Source organism: Lithobates pipiens, unplaced genomic scaffold, assembly GCF_037356315.1.
Source record: "Lithobates pipiens isolate NorthernLeopardFrog02 unplaced genomic scaffold, aLitPip1_a1.2 Scaffold_13, whole genome shotgun sequence".
In the NCBI taxonomy this organism is placed as follows: Eukaryota; Metazoa; Chordata; class Amphibia; order Anura; family Ranidae; genus Lithobates; species Lithobates pipiens.
In genome coordinates, this window is record NW_027507718.1 from 323001613 (window position 1) to 323021274 (window position 19662).

Below are 19662 nucleotides of genomic sequence, written 5' to 3' on the forward strand. Positions count from 1 at the left end.
TTGGGAATGGGGTGTGTCTATGCAGCTTACAGTAGATAGAGGGCACAGGGAATATTGCAGAACAGGATGCTGTTTCATTGTCCAATTAGGTCAACAAAGATAGCTGATTAGGTGATGCAGGAAGATGTAAAGTTTTAGTTCGTGATGTATGAATATTTTAAATGTATACTAAAGCCAGGTACACAATAGTCTTTTTTTTTTCGTTCAACCCCGCAAGTTGAAAGAAAAATAATTGACAACTCTGGTCGGAGCTGCTGTATTACCCATGTGAGGTTAGTTTAGTGCTCTCCCCCGCTGAGCTGTTGTGTTCTGACAGGAGGAAGGCCCCCTCGCTAGAACACACCGATCAGTACTTTCTGCCATTGGCTGAGAGCACTGATCGGGAGTTGGTCGGATGTTGGTTTTCCAAAATGCTCGTCCAACAGAAGCCGGCCAAACAGCTGGCTTCTGTCGGACAGACCGATATATATACACGGGCTGAATATCACCCATTTTGTTTTGTCTCCCGACATTCGGCCTACGTGTACCCGGCTTTTGTAGCAGTCACAATATACAATGATCCTTTTTTGTTCAGTTTATCTGGCAATTTACAAAAGTGGGTTATATTTAACATAGGCCATACTCATCACTTACATTTTTTCAGTCATGTCTGTTTATAACTTGAAAATATTGCAACAAACAGTTTAGGAATGGTATTTCCACTTAAAGACTAAAACTGGGTACACGTGAATCAAAATTCAGCGGATTTAGAAGGAAACAAACACATTTGGATCTGTGCGTATCCCTCTCTGCTCATCAGAAGCCAATTGTTAGACCAGCTCCCATCAAACAGTCCTGCTGGAAAACCAGCATTTGATCAGCTACTGCAACTAATGGCTGCAGCGCTGATCAGTGTTTTCTGACAGGGGAAAAATCCCGCTGTCAGAATACAACAGCACACTGGGGGAGATCCCTGCATCTACATCGTTGTGTGGATGATGGAATCAACCAGCCCACTGGTTGAACAAAAAACAAAACTCACAGGGGTTGATTTACTAAAACTGGAGAGTGCAAAATCTGGTGCATCTGTGCATGGTAGCCAATCAGCTTGTTCAATTAAGCTTTGACAAGAAAACCTGGAAGTCAATTGGTTTTAATAAAGAGCTACACTGGATTTTGCACTCAGCTTTAGTACTGTAAATCAACCCTGAAGTGTGCAGGTAGCTTACCTCCAGCAAAGCAGCTAAAGACACAACTGAAATACATAGCTGATTGCCTGGCTGTCCTGCTGCCCCTCTAGTTTTACAGGGGGTTATTTCCAAAAGGCAAATCCACTTTGCACTACAAGTGCAAAGTGCACTTGAAATTGCACTGAAAGTGCACTTGGAAGTGAAGTCACTCTAAATCTAAGGGGTAGATCTGAAATGAGGGGAAGCTCTGCTGATTTTATCATTCAATCGTGTACCAGCAAAAATGCTGCTTTTTATTTTCCTTGCATGCCCCCCTCTGATCTACAGCGACTTTACTTCCAAGTGCACTTTCAGTGCACTTTGCACTTGTAGTTGGCACTTGTAGTGGAAAGTGGATTTGCCTTTAGTAAATAACCCCACAATCTTTTTACCTGGAACCATTATGCAGATAACGATTTCTGGTTTTCTTGATTTCCATACTTGTTTTGGTTCAGTGATTAAGGAGGTACTAAAGCCAGAGGCTCAGAATAACAGCCAGGCAACAAGGAGCAATGGCTGCCTCTTATATCTTTCAGATTTACTTTAAGGCAGTATAACCATACTTGTAATAGTGAGAATGAATGAAATTAATCAAAAAGCCTGCATAGCACAGTAAAGCCTTCCTAAAACAGAAGATAATTACATGTCCCAAAAAATTGAGGATTATTACTTGTTTCAGGACAGTGGGCAGAGTCATGCAAATCATTGCTTTTTGCCCTTCTTGTGAGATACACACCTAGTACTGCTGGTGTTTAGTGCAGATATAACCTGATATTATACAGCATCTGATTCAAAACTGCATAAGCTGTTTCAGGCTATTTAACCATCATCAGTGCAGTGTATAGAAACTAAGGCCCCTATGGTGTATGGCTTAGGACCCAAAAGGACAGTATAACCATACAGGTTATGGTTAGAAGGGATTAAAGCCATCACAAGGCCATCTTACTCTAAACAGTGCATAACACAGTAAAGTCTGCTTTATAGCCAGGTATGTAATAAACCTTGCACACTGGGCCATCCACCTGCAGTTTATTTTACCTGGTGTTTTAGTGTGCCTGGGATGTAGAAGACCTGCATTCTGGACCATTGTCCGCAAACGCACAAGGCCCTAAACACTACCACTCAGTACAGTATTTAGCCCAGTCCAGCCGTAGCATGCCATAGACTTTGACAGGCTGCCTGCAGCAAGGCTAGACACTGCATCCCCTGCTCCCGGGTGCACACTACATCTCAGCGGTCCTGTGTGCGGGGGGACCTAAGGCTTTATTCACACTGGCACTCCTGCGTTTAGCTTTCCTAAATGTTGATGGCTTCTAGGAAGTATAAACAGCTGTTATGCCCCTTCACTTTTTCCTGCGTTTAGATGTTCCTACTTTAAGCCTAGGTTCACACTTGTGTGGGTGGTTCCCACTGCAGGGCGGCACCTGCTCCCGCAGCCACAACCACCCGCACAGTGAAATGCGCAAAACGTGACTTGCGGGTTTAGCCACGATTACATGCATTTAGCCACATCAAGAGTATTTTATCGGATCCTGCACACACGGAATTCTATTTTCTTTAAAGGCAACTAAATTGACTGCACTAAAATGCAGATAAACATGTAGTATGAATGGCACCACTGAAAAATCCTTACATGCATTTATATATGTCATATAAATGCAGGTTTGGCAGTGCCAATCTAAATGAGGGCGAAGACACAGTATGTGCAATTACTTTATATAGCTACTAGAGGGCACTGCTGCTTTACTTGAGTCAACTGATGGTTGGTCTTCATTTTTCATAGCACCTTCTCATAAAATAAAAAGAACTTTGAATATTTGATATTAAAATCCTGTTTTCTAACTTCTCTTGGTTAGAAGAGGCTGCTGTGCTTTCCTACGGGTGTAATTCTTACTCCTATAATTCTTACTCTTATGGATAATAAGATATAATGTAAGATAGAAGAAGCTCTTAGTACACACTAAGTCAAGACGGTAAATGAAATGCGGCTTCATGTGAGGACAATGGAAACATGTGGTGCCATTTATCAAATGAAAAGCAATTGTTCCTGACATGTGTATGTTAGCTACTGAGATACAGGGTCATCATCATCACTGCACCTGCTCAGCCAGGATATGCTGCTGCTGCTGTCTCTGCTCCCTGAGAAACTGCTGTTTCTGCTGCTCCATGGCATGTAGCTGAGCCCTCTGTTCTATCAGCATCTGCTTCATCATAGCGGCTTGGGGCTGGCTGGTTATGAAGCCTGGTCCTCCTGGGTTTGCCGTGGCTCCTGGCACAGACTGTTGCATGGGACCAGCAGGCCTGGACATCCCAACAGGACTCTGCTCCTGCACACAAAAACAGGATATATTCTGATTATTGAGTTTATGGTATCCATTAAAATAACAAATGTTACAATCTGATTGTACAAACCAGTCAACTTAATACAATCTAAAAAGAAATATATATGATACATTTGTGAATTTTGGAATAGACTGTTTAAAATGGTGTCCAGAGAGATTGGATTGTTTTTTTGTTCCTTCAGATTTTACCGTGTGTTGTAATTGTACAACAGCTCATGAACGTCAATGTGGCAGTCTGTACAAATTTGTTTCATATGTAAAAATCATAGAAATATCACCACCAAGATACACATTAAAGCGGAGCTCCACCCAAAAGGGGAAGCTCCACTTGTCCACACCAAAACCACCCCCCCCCCCCTCGCCCACTCAACTGCAACTTTTGGCACTTTTGGGGAGGGGAGCAGGTACCTGGTTTTGACAGGTACCTGCTCCCACTTTCGGGTAAAATTACTGATCGCAATCTATGTGCATTTCCAGCCCTTCCTCCTTCCCCCCCGCTGCCCTCTGGGACCAGCACAGGTCCCAGAAGACAGAGGGACCATTCAGAAAGCGCAGCACAACTCCCACATGCGCAGTAGGAAACCTAAAGGCTTCAATGCTGGTTTCCCATAGTTACAATGCCGGCGTCTGCACCCGAAGCAGATTGACGAATTGGCTGGGGGTGCTGATATCGCGGAGTCCCTGGACAGATAAGTGTCCTTTTATTAAAAGTCAGAAGCTACAGTATGTGTAGCTGCGGACTTTGAATTTTTTTCCAGACTGGAGATCCTCTTTAAAGTATAACTAAAGGCAAAGCATTTTTGTTATGGATAGAGTGGAGATGGATTAGAACACCTGTTGCTTTTAATTGCTGCCTGTGCCCCCGTTAAGGAGATATACCCTCTCTATTTTTCCTGTTTACCATTATTATTGAAAGTGAACGTAAAAGTAAATTTGTAGGCCTTGTGCCTTGTGCTTTTCTTCTTATATAAAATTACTCTCCAGTGCCACTAATCCACCGTATGTGTAATAAAGGTCCTTACTCACCAGAGGTAGTTGACCCTCTTGACATATGACAAAGAGAAGTCAAAATCGCTTAAGCTGGATCTCACAGACCGTGGTCCCATTAAGATCAAGCTGGGATCCTTCTTCCTCTGTGGGTTCTCATGGCATGTTCAGATATTTATGGAGAAAACAAAAGGAAGGGCAGTCCTCTTATAGCGTAAAAAGTTCCAGACTTTATTGAAATGTACCATAATAGGTTACATTCACTTCAAAAACATGAATTCCCAATACACAGCAGAAGTTGCAGGCCACTCTGCTCCAGTGTGAGTTTCAACTGCACATGATGTCTATGCACTGTGCGTTCCAACTTGACGTGTTTCGTCACCACGTAACATCTTCAGACGCTCCTTCTGAAGATGATATGTGGTGACAAAACGCATCAAGAAGTGGATGTAACCTACTATGGTACATTTCAATAAAGTCTGGAACGTTTTACAATATGAGAGGGCTGCCGTACCGAGTTCGGCATAAACCTGTAGGAACACCACTTGGTATTACACATGTTTGTAAAGCCGTTTTTGTCCTTTGACTATATGAGTGCGCATTTTTATGTTTTTATTAAAGTATTTAGCATACAGCGAGTGCCTGTCTCATCTTATTTTTGAGCGCTTTGGAGACATTTTTGACTGCCTCAGACTGAGGTGGCAGAATGGTCGACGGGAGACCTTAACTCCCTATGCCCTGTATGACCATTACACATAGTACAGAGGTCAATACCTTCTAGTAAGAAGCCATAATACACATTTGGCCAGGCAGCACTGCACAGTACTTTTTCAGACAGTCATCACAGACTTTTCACCAGGTGTTTTTCATCACAGAGTGTGGAGAGACTTCTTATCCTGTTCATTCTTTATTTTGATTTGTGGACTTTTTGATAATTCTTTGAATTGTGGTTTCTACTTTAACTATGATTCTGCGCTCTAAGCTGGCTTGCGGGCATGGCTGGCGGGCAACTCTGGGCTGGCGGGAACTTTGCCTCTTCACTTATGGCCGCTTCACTGGCGACAACTCCGGGCGGCAGCTCCACCTCTTCCAAGCCATACTGCGGGATGTCTGTATATGTGAGGTACTTTATGTACACTCGCGGGTATGTCCGTACTCGTGAGTGTACATAAAGTGAATGTACTTAAAGCGGGGTATGCCTGTAGGAGGATGTCATTTGAAGATCTTAATTTTAAGAACATTCATTTTCAACTGCAGTGACAAGAAAATTCAAGGAGCAGGGTGGAAACATTTTCTCAAACGAACAAATTCCTTAGGGCGCCTTCACACATGTAGCTAACATAGCCCCTTCTCTAAAGTGATCCATAGTGTATTACTTTTCAGAGGGAATTTGGCAGGCAGTAAAAGCGGTATGTCTCCTCCTCACCACCTATTTTAACCCTCAAAATGCTGCACCACCGCAGCACAGCACCATTTACTTGCATCAGTCATTAACTGTACCAATTTTCCTACTTTGCCCTAGATTCGTGAAAATTGAGTACTGTCCATGATACTTTTTTTATTTGCACTAACATACAATTTTCCAGGACAAGCTTTTATGGGTATGTCCCCTTCTTCAAGGTCCAAGCAGTACTGATTCACAAATTTTTAAGCAGAATGTCTCCCTAGATTAGTGAAAGATCAAATCAGACTGAGCCAAGCCAATGCTGTAAATACATATCGCTGGGTGCTAGCATCTCTTTTATCTCCTTTACTGATCAGGGCTCCTTTAATACATAGCATGGTGCATCTGCATTACCCCACATAGGTCTTTCAAACATCTTTACTAAACTCTAGCGGATCCAATCAAGATTAATCAAGGAAAGCCTATTATGTGCAGAATAATGGCGGAGATTTCCTTGCATTAAAACTTCACTTGCTGGTAATTTGCTCGACAACCAACTTCAAATTAGTTCCAATATAACAAAGGATTGTAATGTGAAATGGTGAATTAAAGAGACCTTTGTCTAGGCTGTATTAATACATTTTTATCAGCCAAGAAGACAGCCTGTCATTTGAAGGCTGCTTATCTTTAATTTCCCAAGGGCACAACATCTACACTATATTATGATTTTTAATCTAGCTGCAACTAGCTCCACTAGCTGGTCACATAGTTTACACATTTAAAATATGATCGGCCTTGTGCGGGATGCTTAATGAAGAGGTGATATAACCCCCACCAGCCATATATTTCATCTCATATATCCACATATGAGATGCCCCCTCTGAACTAGTAATAAGTGAGCCTCTCCAACGTCCCTCATTATCGGCTGCTGTACAAGAAGAAAAAAAAAGAAACTTTCAGTCTGTACATTTCCTGTGCATGATCAGACTCAGAAGGCAGCGTGTGTCATCCGGGCACTGATGAAGCTAAGTGACCCTTGTAGTGCTGGTGATGGATATATGAAGTGCTGCTAGGAATACAGAAATACGTCAGTCTCTCTCTATCTAGTAGTGACTCACTGTGGACTTGGGAGCCTTTTCTAAGGGATCTGTGCTGCATTAAGGCAATAGGAACTTTTTTTTTTTCCTTTTTGTGCACAGCTCCTACACTGTACAGCATTAATCTGCTGCATGAAATTAATACGTTTTATGAACTGATCATGACAGACACGCCTATTTTGATAGTCGTACCCATGAAACTAGTGAAAAATGATCAATTAATAAAGGGAAATTCCATCTAAAACTGGTATTTATATTTTGGTAAATGCTAGTGAGTGTGTTATACTCACTGTGGAACCTAAGGGGTTAATCCTGTGCATAGTGTAAAAAGTCTGTTTGATCCTGTCTTCTCTGATCCTCACCTTCTTCTACAGTTCAGGTGTGTATTGCTAGAGAGCTTTTCTTTTCTTGGGAGGGTACATGTGACAGCAGAGAGCCAATCAGCACTTTCCAGACAGAGGGTCAGGGGTCCTGTAGTCTCATAGGACAGTAAGAGTAAAATGAAAACTCCTCCTACAAGCTTTAACCAGCCACTGATAGATGTCATAAGATTGCTATATACTGCTGATGAAAAAGGGTATTTAACAGTTTATATTTACTAAAATAATAGGATTTCAATGTTCTGTGTACTGTGGAAGAGCAGATATAGTGAATGCAGGGTCCTGGGTTTAGTAACACTTTAAAGAGACCCTGTAATATGGACCAACTAAACAAATTAAAATAGCCACTGGAAATAGTCACCATAAGGTGTCTACTCCGACCTTGACATTAAAGCAGAGCTCCATCCAGAAGGGGAAGTTCCGCTCTAAGGCCTCCTCCCCCCTCCCCTTCACTACTCGCTCCCACTTCCATTGGAAGTTTTACCCTCCCCCTCCCTTCCTGCAGTCTTCTGGGACATGTCACAGGGACTGTGGGGCCATTCACAATGCTGTCTGGCTGTGAACCTGCAAGCTGTCATAGCTGGGTGCCCACAGTTGAGAAATGCCAGCGCCGGGGACAGAGCAGTGAAGGAAGAAATGCCTCAGTTGAGTACATCATTGGATTCTGGGACAAGTCAGTGGCTTTTTATTAAAAGTTAGCAGATACAATTTTTGTAGCTGCTGACTTTAAATAAACACAAAATTGACTGGATCCACTTCTGTGCCCCCCCCCCCCCCCCAAAAAAAAAAAAAATACTTGAAGGCACAAGCTGCATCTGCACATTACCCTCTGTCTCCCACAATGCAGTGTTCAATGGTCTATAATAGCCTTTGTCAACCGTTTTAACATGGAGGAGCATTTAAAATAATATTCTGGTTTCAGAAACCCCTGCTAACAATAACTATGTCTAGAGCTGTTGATGACAGTTCGGTCACAGTTCTGGGGGCAACGATGGAAAGTGCCCCTGAATCACACAGTGACACATATTAGTGGAAGCTGGGCATTAAGGAACCCTTAAGGAACTCAAGAGGAACCCTAGGATTCCATGGAACCCTAGCCTTCAGATAGACTCTTAGTACTGTTATGTGGAGCCCTAAGCAATATTGACTTTCAGAAAAGTAGTACTTCAATAGGTTTCTTAGCAATTAATACAGTGGTTGTATTACTTGAGTCACCCTGATTACAGGGTCATTTAAAAGGAAATGTAAAAACCAGCAGGAAGAGTGAGACCTACAGAAAATGGGCATGGGAACTCAAGTGCAACAATTCCCCCCATCTGGGAATTGGGGTAGTGCTGCCCATGCAGGGGTTTACTGAAAACATTTAAAAACATTTGAAACATGGCATAGGATAGTGATGGGTTCCAAAAAGGTAGAAAACAAACAATGGGTTGCATAGGTGCCGTACAAGGAGTATTTAGGTTACTCAAGTAGGGATCCTGCAAATTATGGCCATTGTTAAGACTTGGGCATCAGGATAAAAAGTAGCTATTGCAAAGGAAGGGAGAGAGGTAAGGAGGAGGAAGACAGAAGGGGGAGGTAAGGGGTAAAAGGGCAGCAGTGGGGGAGACAATGGGATATGGTGTCCAGCAAAACATAAATGGTCTGGGGAACCCAGCTGTAGTATATAAACAGATGAAGTGGTGCCACCATAAACAATCTAGGTAGACATATACCAACAAGAGAAAGAATTAGTACATACTTGGCTGCCTCCTCAAAAAAGTAACAATGGGATATGGCCTCCCCCAAGTACTCGGGATGTATGGTAGAACAAAGTGTTTGCAAGGTTATAATGGGCTATCAGTGGTTATAGAACTTGGTGAGTGTTGATATGTTACAGTGGGCTATCAGTGGTTGTGTTACCTGGTAAGTGTTGATAGGTTACAATGGGCTTTTTTTTTAAAGTGGGACAAAATAGCACATTCACATCAAACTAGACAGATATCAGCCAACATTAGTGGGATTTCATGGCTATTCAAAAATCTGATTCTCACTGAGTGCAATAAAATATACCTCCTCAAAAAATGTTTATTGAGTAACAATTGGATATGGGATATGGCGCCCCCCCCCCCCCCCAAGGACTCAGGATGTATGGTAGAAGCGTTATATAAAACCTGTATAATAATAATAATAATAATAATAATAATATGGGAAAAAATATCATTTTCACATCAAACTAAGCAGACATGAGTAAAAAATAGTGGGATTTCATGGCTATGAAAAATTTGATTCTCACCGAGTCTGATAAAATATAATACATTTGCTGTTGAGCTTTGCACTTCATCTTACGCAAAAAAAGCTACAATGAATGATGTGGAAGAAAGTAAGAAAAAATGTATATTTTTATGTATATAATGTATATAAATGTATAGTAACCAGATTCTGTATAGTAACCAGATTGTCTCTTTCCTGTTCTTGAGTGAAAGCTAGATTCTCAATGTTTGATATGGACAGTACAGACAGTACCCTCTTCAGACTCATATGTGAGCCCAGAACCTAGACACAATCCATTCTCCAAATCTTTAATAGCAATTGCTTAAAACGTAGCACATGCTTTTTTGTAGACAACATGCTTCCGTATATTCGTAAACGTTCGAAGAGTAGAAATCAGCCAGGCAATAAGAAATGACTTTATATGTCTCCGAATACTAAATGAAACCCTCAGGAAAGCCCAATTAGAGACATTTTCAGGAAATGTTTTGCTAGCAGTGTATGCAGAACATATGTACATTGCACGTTCCATATACACTTATTCTGTTGTGCTAAGCAAGTGTGGCAATTGGCAGCTCTGTGATCTAAGCCGGTAGACTGAAGCTAGCTAAGCAGATACCGGGTGAGCCTACGGTCATGGCAATGGTGCACAGTCACATTTTCCTTTGTTACAAGGCAAGCAGTACTTGTCGTAAATAACAATATTGTGTTTGCAAACGTCTGTCATTATGGTCACCTGGTAAAATATCGTACTGGGAAAAAAAAATAAAAAAATAGGACGCGACATAGGAAATTTTGTGTTAATCTTGCTGAACTTGGCACAATGTCAACAGCACATTACCAAGAGGTGGACGAGCATGATATTCGAGCTTTGAACCAGCAGATGGTGTTATCAGTCTGATGCTGTGTGTCATTCCCCTCTCTGGGTGATAGCTGCACTCATTGCCCCCCACCCTCTTTCAACATCACCACCTTTTTCATTCCCTCCCCCATACTTGCAGATGGCTTAATCGTGACTACAGTTCCTCCCCAGCCCTCCAGCCCCCACAGTACGTCTGGGATAATGCTGCTAACGTACAACTAAGCAGTCAAGTGTGACAGCATAGAGCAGGTAGCCTGGCAACTGAGAGCATAATACTGAACAGATGGTGTGATGGACAGCACACACACATACACAAAAACACATCGGCCTGGAGTGAAGAAATTAAAGAGGCTTGTTTAAAACTTAACATGCTTTTTATTTCGCACAACACTTTTTTTTTCTTGAGCTAGCTATTTTTTTTCCCCTAGCAATAAAATCAGCTTTCAGCTGGTGGCAGACGTGTGACCGGTATATATTGAACTAGATGATTATCTATTAGTCTCATGTGCCACTGTAATGCAGGGGTAGGCAACCGTTTGAGCACAGTGTGCCAAAAAATGTTTTCAAAGAAATTGAGTGTCCCGATTTTATAATAAATATTGTTCACACTCTCAATCACGAAAAGGATTTTTTTTTACAAAGAAAATGCTGTAAACTACTTGCGTAATAGTGAGTAATTAACATCCTGCACTCTCATGCCTTAGATCAGCCCCAATTCCTGTATCTCAAGTTCTCAGATCAGCCCCAATCCCTGCACCTTCACACCTCAGATCACTGTACCCCCTGCAAATCTGCCCCCACCCCACTGTACCACCCTGCTCTTCTGTCCCACCACTGTAACCCTCCCCCGCTTATCTGCCCCAACAATGTACCCCCTTTTTTACCTGCCCCACTACTACTATTACTGCACATCTGTTCCACTGCTGTACTCCCATGCTCTTCTGTCTAACTGCTGAACCACCTTCTCACCTGTCCTAACACTGAAACCCACCACTGTAACCCCCTTTCTCATCTGCCCCACCACTCTTCCCCCTGCTCTTCTATTCCACCTCTGTTCCCCCTCCTCTTCTGCCCCACCACTTCCCTTCTCATCTCTCCCACCATTGTACCTCTTGCACTTCTGCCCAACCACTGTATCCCCCTGAACATCTGCCCCACTGCTGTACCCCCGTTCTTCTGTCCCACCGCTGAACTCCCGTCTCATCGCACCCACCACTGTATCCCCCTTTTTCACTTCCCCCACCACTATACCTCCTGCATATCTGTCTCGCCTCTGTACCCCCTGCTCTTCTGCTTCACCTCTGCACCCCCCTGCTCTTCTGCCCCACCACTGTAAGCCCCCGCTCATCTGTCCCACCAATGTACCTCCTTTCTCCTCTGCCCTGCCACTGTACCCTCCCGCACAACTGCCCCACCTCTGTACCACCTGCTCTTCTGCCGCACTAGTGTAAATCCCTTCTCATCTGACCCATCACTGAACCCCCCCCCCCGCCCCATCACTGTAACCCCTTTGCTCTTCTATCCCACCGCTGAACCCCCTTCTCATCTCTTCCACTACTGTACCCCCTGCACATCTCCCCCATCTTTGTACCCTCCTGCTCTTCTGTCTCACCGCTAACCCTCTGCTGCTCATCTGCCCCACCGCTGTACCCTCCTACTCATCTGCTTCACTGCTGTACCTTCCTACTCATCTGCTTCACTGCTGTACCCTCTTCTCATCTATGATATGCGCAATATCCAGAGTGGTGCAAGGAAGCAGAGATGAGACACATCTACCTGTTGTGGCACACTCATCCCCCCTGATCCACCTCTTGCATCCAGCTCACATGCTTGTATGTGATGTCACATGCAAGCATCTTGAATGGATATGCAATGATGAGCTCAGGTCAGGGGCATTTTCTGAAAGCAGCGGGCCTGTGTGCAAGATCAGGCCCGCCACAGCAAAATTGGGTGTGATTTTCATTGTGCTGAATACTGGCTATGGCTTAAAGGGACACAGAGTGCGGGGGTTCAGTCCATTGCTAGATGCCAGGCGACCCAAGCGCTAGCAACGAGTGCAGGGTTGCCAAGCCAGCGGCGCAGCTCCAGCCACCTCCAGGCTCCTCCTGGTCCAGCAGCGTAATTACACACTAAACAAGTCTCTCTCTCTCTCTCTCTCTCTCTCTCTCTCTGATCGGCTGATGTGAGACAGAGAGAGAGACCCAAGCAGAGCAGCACTGCAAGTAACAATGTCAGTGTGATATTTTTGGGAGGGGGGCATCCAGAGATAGTGGAGAGAGAAAGTGCCCCATGCCCCTTACCACTGTCCTACCATACTGCTCTGACCAAGACAGACAATTGACAGCACTGGTTTTGGGCTTTGTCTGAGACCAGCAACTGCCCAGGGAACATTCACAGGTGTGCTCACAGCAGATAGGGGCAGAAGGCAGAAGCAAGAGAGCTTTGCATGAACTTCTTAACAGCCTTACACAGTAAGGCTGTTGGGTGGCACAGTGGTGTAGTGGTTAGCACTCTCACCGAGCAGTAAAAAGGGTCACTGGTTCAAATCCCAACCACACCACAACCCTACCTGCCTGGAGTTTGCATGTTCTCCCTGTGCCTGCGTGGGTTTCCTCTGGGTATTCCGGTTTCCTCCCACAATCCAAAGACATGCAGGTAGGTTAATTGGCTTCTGTCCAAAATTGGCCCTAGTATATGAATGGGGACCTTTGATTGTGGGCTCCTTGAAGGTAGGGACCGATGTGAGTGTGCAATGTACAGGGATAGGGTTAATTGTAGACACTAACGCAGGTTGAATTGGTGTCTTTATTCAACTATGTAACTATATACTATGTAACAGTAAAGAGTTATGTAGGGAAAGGGGGTGTGTCAGGGTTCCCCTCCCTTTGTTTATTGAGACTCATATGCAGAAGACTGTCGGCAGTGCTGCTACATTGACAAGGGTGAATGGAACCAGTCATTATTAAAAACACCCACAAACTGGGCTGTAGGCAGGGAAGGCAATGCCAGGCTGGATTGGTACAAGTAAAGAAGGGATTATCTCCACAATCATTCAACATTTCTTTTAGGAAGCAAGGTAGGACAGGTATTTCTAAATTAATCCATAGACCAACATTTCATTTTTTAAAGCTAATAAGACTTCCTCTTTAAAAACGAAAACTACGAAAGTTATAGAATAAGTAGTTCCATTACTCCCCCTCCCCCCTCCTTTCCTGTACTGCTATCAACCCAGTATGATTTGCCACAAAAACACAAACACCTGTGATTAATTTTTTGCATTTTTTTGCAACAGTTTTTGGTAGCTTTTTTATTTAGTAAAACATTCAATTTAAACATCTCCTCATGAGTGGTAACAAACAATGGTTTATAAGAAGGGTATTTATAGCTGTAGATTGTCCCCTCTTGTATCTTAATAATAAAGACATGCTGGTAGGTTAATTGGCTCCTGTCTAAATTGGCCCTAGTATGTGTATGCTTGAATGTGAGTTAGGGACATTAGATTGTAAGCTTCTTGAGGGCAGGGGCTAATGTGAATGTATAATAAAATATGTAAAGCGCTACGTAAATTGACGGTGCTATGCAGTGCATTGCAAAAATATTCACCCCCTTGGCTTTTTACCTATTTTGTTACATTACAGACTTTAGTTCAATGTTTTTTTAATTTGAATTATATGTGATGGATCAGAACACAATAGTCTAATTTGGTGAAGTAAAATTAGAAAGTTATATACAGAAAACTATTTTTCAGAAATAAAAAAATGATAATTGGAATGTGTGTATGTATTCAGCCCCTTTGTTATGAAGCCCATGAAAAGCTTTGGTGCAATTAATTACCTTCAGAAGTCACATAATTAGTGAAATGATGTCCACCTGTGTGCAATCTAAGTGTCACATGATCTGTCATTACATATACACACATTTTTGAAAGGCCCCAGAGGCTGTAACACCTAAGCAAGAGGCACCACTAACCAAACACTGCCATGAAGACCAAGGAACTCTCCAAACAAGTAAGGGACAATGTTGTTGAGAAATACAAGTCATCAACATTTTTGATGATGCCTAGGAGCACCATCAAATCTATCATAACCAAATGGAAAGAACCTGGCACAACAGCAACACACCAAAACTCACGGACCAGGCAAAGAAGGCATTAATCAGAGAGGTAGCACAGAGACCTAAGGTAACCCTGGAGGAGCTGCAGAGTTCCACAGCAGAGTCTGGAGTATCTGTACATAGGACGACAATAAGCCGTGCGCTCCATAGAGTTGGGCTTTATGGCAGAGTGGCCAGAAGAAAGCCATTACTTTTAGGCAAAAAAAAAATGGCACGTTTTGAGTTTGCGAAAAGGCATGTGGGAGACTCCCAAAATGTATGGAGGAAGCTGCTCTGGTCTGATGAAACTGAAATTGAAATTTTTGGCCATCAAAGAAAACGTCTGGCTCAACACATCACATCAACCAAAGAACACAATCCCCATGTTTTTTAGCAGTTGGGACTGGGAAACTGGTCGGAGTTGAGGGAAAGATGGATGGTGCTAAATAGAGGGATATTCGTGAGCAAAACCTGTACCACTCTGTGTGTGATTTGAGGCTAGGATGGAGGTTCACCTTCCAGCAGGACAATGACCCCAAACACACTGCTAAAGCAACAATTGAGTGGTTTATGGGGAAACATGTAAATGTGTTGGAATGGCCTAGTCAAAAGCCCAGACCTCAATCCAATAGAAAATTTGTGGTCAGTCTTAAAGATTGCTGTTCACAAGCGCAAACCACCCAACTTGAAGGAGCCAGGGCAGTTTTGCAAGGAGGAATGGGCAACAATCCCAGTGGTAAGATGTAGCAAGCTCTAGAGACTTATCCAAAGCGACTTGGAGCTGTGATAGCTGCAAAAGGTGGCTCTACAAAGTATTGACTTTAAGGGGGTGAATAGTTATGCACATTGACATTATTCTGTTATTTTGTCCTATTTGTTGTTTGCTTCACAATAAAAAAAAAACATCTTCAAAGTTGTGAGCATGTTCTGTAAATTAAATGATGCAAATCCTAAAACAAGTCATGTTAATTCCAGGTTCTGAGTGAACAAGACATGAAAAATGTCAAGGGGGGGGGGGGGGGGGGTGAATACTTTTGCAAGGCACTGTATAAGTACCTGCAATAAATAAATAAAATAAATTACAAGATGACCTTCAATTAATGCAGCTTTCAGTTATCATCTTGACTGAGCCCTGTTCCAATGTGGCCTTTCTTTCTGCATATGAGTGGGCACACGGGGTAAAGGGGAGCAACATCTCTGCTGCCTTTTCCAAAAAAGTAGCAGAAAAAATGCTCAATAATTAATATTTCATATAATACTGTATATGAATACTGATGATCTCTGGGTGTGACATATATAGCTTTTGCAGAGCTCATGCTGGAGGAGTCAACAATAAAAAAAAGTTGCCTTTCATATTTAATTCCTATTATACATACTTTGCATAACAACACACTGTATACTTTTTTTTTAGAAGGAGTTAGTTTTGACACTTCTCTATTGATTGGAAATAATCTTGTAAAAACTGTAATTATGCATGGAAGTGGACCTTCCCCCTCCTACTTAATAAGCCTGACTATAATGAGGTAAATAGTTTAATAAAAGGAATTAAGTACTTACCTGCCTTCTTCTTGCTTTGTTTCCGCAGTCTACCCACTTGGAGATCAGAAACCTGCACTTCCATTTTTAACAACAAAATTGACGACCATTAACAAAAAAAAAAAAAAAACATTGATGGTCAGCTTCTTCCTTCTTCTCTGATGGCTTACTAAAGACATTTGCACCTCATTTTGAGCATGCTCCATAACAGTTTAGACTGCTCTGTTAAAAAAAAAAATACCTTTTGTCACCGAATTCTTGTAAGATGTAAAGGTGAGAACTCCCTGGAAGGCACTGGTGACAGAGCTGCATGCACCAGGGAGTTTTACAAATATATCATGTAGAGCTGGACATTGGAGGCCAAAATCTCCCATTGGGGACCATGAAAACTTCTCACTAGAGTTCACTGCTTTCTGAAATCTCACTCATCCTGCTGCATTCTCTATAAAGTAAGAATAAAAACATGAAGGGTAGCTGACTACCCAGTGTAAACATACTAATTGTTATGAGGTCCCATCAGAGTATCATCATTAGGCTGGGAACCCAACATTTCAAAGGTGGAAGGGGAAACTTGAGAGACTGCACCCCTCTCATTTATGCTATCTTCATCTGCAACTACTGGAAAGTTGGCTGTAGAAAATCTTACTGCTGGGCCTTCTAATAAAATAAACTTGAAAAAAAAAATGGGGGTGAATTGATTCTTTAATAAACTGCTGATGTAGTGTCTGTAACACCAGAAAAAGCCCCACTGATGCGTCCTGCCTTCAGAACCCTATATCCTACATAAGAGCAATAATAAAGACCACTGAGTGGCACAATGCAATACAGAAAACAAACAGAAAATGAATAACAATACATGAATATACACAGAGACAGAGCTAAGCAGGCCCTGTCTGCCCTGGTAATCACTGAATCAACCAAGAGCTGATTGCCACAAACTAATGTCATCCTGAGGGACCAAATGACATTATTCTCCAGTGTGGTAAATACACTGTGAACGTTTATAGAGATTGATCGCATCTTTCAGCAACATTTTGTGTGTGCGTGTTGGGGGGTATAATCAGATGAAAGTCAATGTCTGGTAGAATATAACAGCTCTGGGCTGGAATGGATAATATCTCTCTGTTTATAGACTGCATCCAGGAAGCGATCTGGCGTGCTGCACATTATAGAAGGCCTCTGATATTACTTTCTTCTTTACTGACACGCGTCATGTTCCATCTATGGGATCAAATAGAAATCGCAATATTATCCTTCTTAACAGGATTGCGATGTGTTGCTTGGAGTCAGGATGTGAAGGGTTTTTGGAGTTGGAAGGTAAAGAGTTTATTCTCTGGAGCATGTTGGGTGTGTGACCACAACCAAATTTCATTTTAAAGATTACATTATTGTAAAGTTTCTGAAGGAAACAACCCATGGGTTAAGCCTCATACACACAATAAGAATATCGGACAAATGATTGTCTGTTTGTTTTTGCATGCGAGTCTCATATTAAAAACCAATAGGTTACTAAAGTTATGAAAATTTTCCGAAGACAGAACACAACTTCGGAAGTGATGTAATGTATTGTATTGTATTCTTTAGTTTCCAAGCATGGCTTTGTTTACATGATTTTTTTCTACAAATATTATACTAATTACACGAAAATCGTTTGTTCTATTGTTCTAATTTGCTTGTGCCTTTGGATAATTTCACATAAACTGTCGTGATCGGCTCTTGAAAGCTGTATACTAACGAATAGATTATCGGATGATCGCTCCAAATGTGTTTTTATTTTTCAGTTTGACATTCTCATCCTGTGTGCGCACCTTCAGAGGTGTGTACTGAATCACATTATTTCAGCTAGTAGGGAAAGATAAGCGGGTACCTTGGGTTACAGATTATGATGTGCATGAAAGGTAAGGCGAAGATCCTACCTATAACAATCAAAGATCCACAGAAATTGTTTAAAGTGGTTGTAAAGACACTGTGCATAATTACTGGAACCCCGTCTATTACAGCAAGATATACAGTGCAGTAGCTATGTTTGTTTAAAATTATGCAGCTAAATACCTTATTTCAGAGAGGCGCTGTGTGGTCACGTGACCTCTCAGTACTCTCCTTCCTGGATTTGAGGACTACAGTGGGAGGGGCTGAGATTCCCCTCTAACGTCAGCAGGTAGGAGAGGAGGAGAGCGGTAAGAGGTCACGTGACTGCACAGTGGCACTCTGAAATAAGGTATTTAGCTGCATCATTTTAAACAAACACAGATAGAGCACTGTATATCTTGCTGTAACAGAAGGCATTCCAGTAATTATGCACAGCGACTTTACAAACACAACAATTTGTGTGGATCTTTGATTGTTATAGGTAGGATCCTCTCTTTACCTTACAGTTACAGTTGCAGTTTTTATTTTTGTGCTATAAACAAAAAAAGAGCGACATTTTTGAAAAAAAAAGCATTTTTTTTTTACTTTTGCTATAATAAATATCCCCAAAAAATATATAAAAAATATTTTTTCCTCAGTTATCACAATAATCGTTTATTGATTGGTTTGCGCAAAAGTTATAGCGTCTACAAAATAGGGGATAGATGTATGGCCATTTTATTGATAAGTTTTTTTTTTTACTACTAATGGCGGCGATCAGAAATTTTTATTGTGACTGCGACATTATGGCGGACACATCAGACAATTTTGACACATTTTTGGGACCATTGGCGATCAATGCTATAAAATTGCATTGATTACTGTAAAAATGTTAGTGAAAGGGTTAACCACTAGGGGCCGGGGAGGGGTTAAGTGTGTCCTGGGGCGTGTTTCTAACTGTCTGGGGGATGGGCTAGCAGTGACACGACACTGATCGCTGCTCCCAATGACCGGTAGATGTTCTGTTTACATCAGCATCTCCCTGTTCTTCGGCTCCATGACACGATCGCGGGTAACCCCACGGACATCGAGTCTGCGGATCCCGCGGTAATTCAAATTAACGTACGGGTAAGTTACTTTGCCGGCAAGTGGTCCGCAAGCGGTTAAGGCTTAACTTCAGGCAAACAGCTAAAAACAAAGATTAAATACATACAGTATATGGGAGCTATTTTACTGTATTTCTGTCCATCAAGTCCTGAGATTTAAACAGTTCTGCCACAGAGCCCTCATCTTGATCCAGTGATGTTGCATAAAAGTCTCAGTTGTCTGAGACTCTCCCCCCTCATTGACTGAGACAGAATTGGGGTGCCATTGGTTCCCGCTGCTGTCAATCAAAGTCAGTGAGCCAATGAGGGGAGAGAGGGGACAGGGCTGATCCGTTTCTGAATGGACACACACAGCCGCAGCTCGACTCGGGTTCCCCTATAGCAAGCTGCTTGCTCTGAAGGCACTCGGCAGGAAGGAGGGGTCAGGAGCACCTGCAAGGGACCCAAGAAGAGGAGGATCTGAGGCTGCTCTGTGCAAAACCACTGCACAGAGCAGGTATGACCTGTTTGTTATTTTTTAACAAAAACAAAATGAGACTTTAGTTTCACTTTAACTTTACATCCTTTACA

General features: G+C 42.4%; 1 protein-coding gene across 2 annotated transcripts in view; it reads right to left on the reverse strand.

The window, feature by feature from the left end:
* MAML3 (mastermind like transcriptional coactivator 3) overlaps nucleotides 1–19662 on the reverse strand; it is a 470120-nt gene that overhangs the window by 17280 nt on the left and 433178 nt on the right. For both annotated transcript variants that reach the window (XM_077476932.1, XM_077476931.1), the window contains exon 3: nucleotides 3308–3535. In XM_077476932.1, the coding sequence (XP_077333058.1) occupies nucleotides 3308–3535 (228 nt within the window). The remainder of the gene's footprint in view (nucleotides 1–3307; nucleotides 3536–19662) is intronic.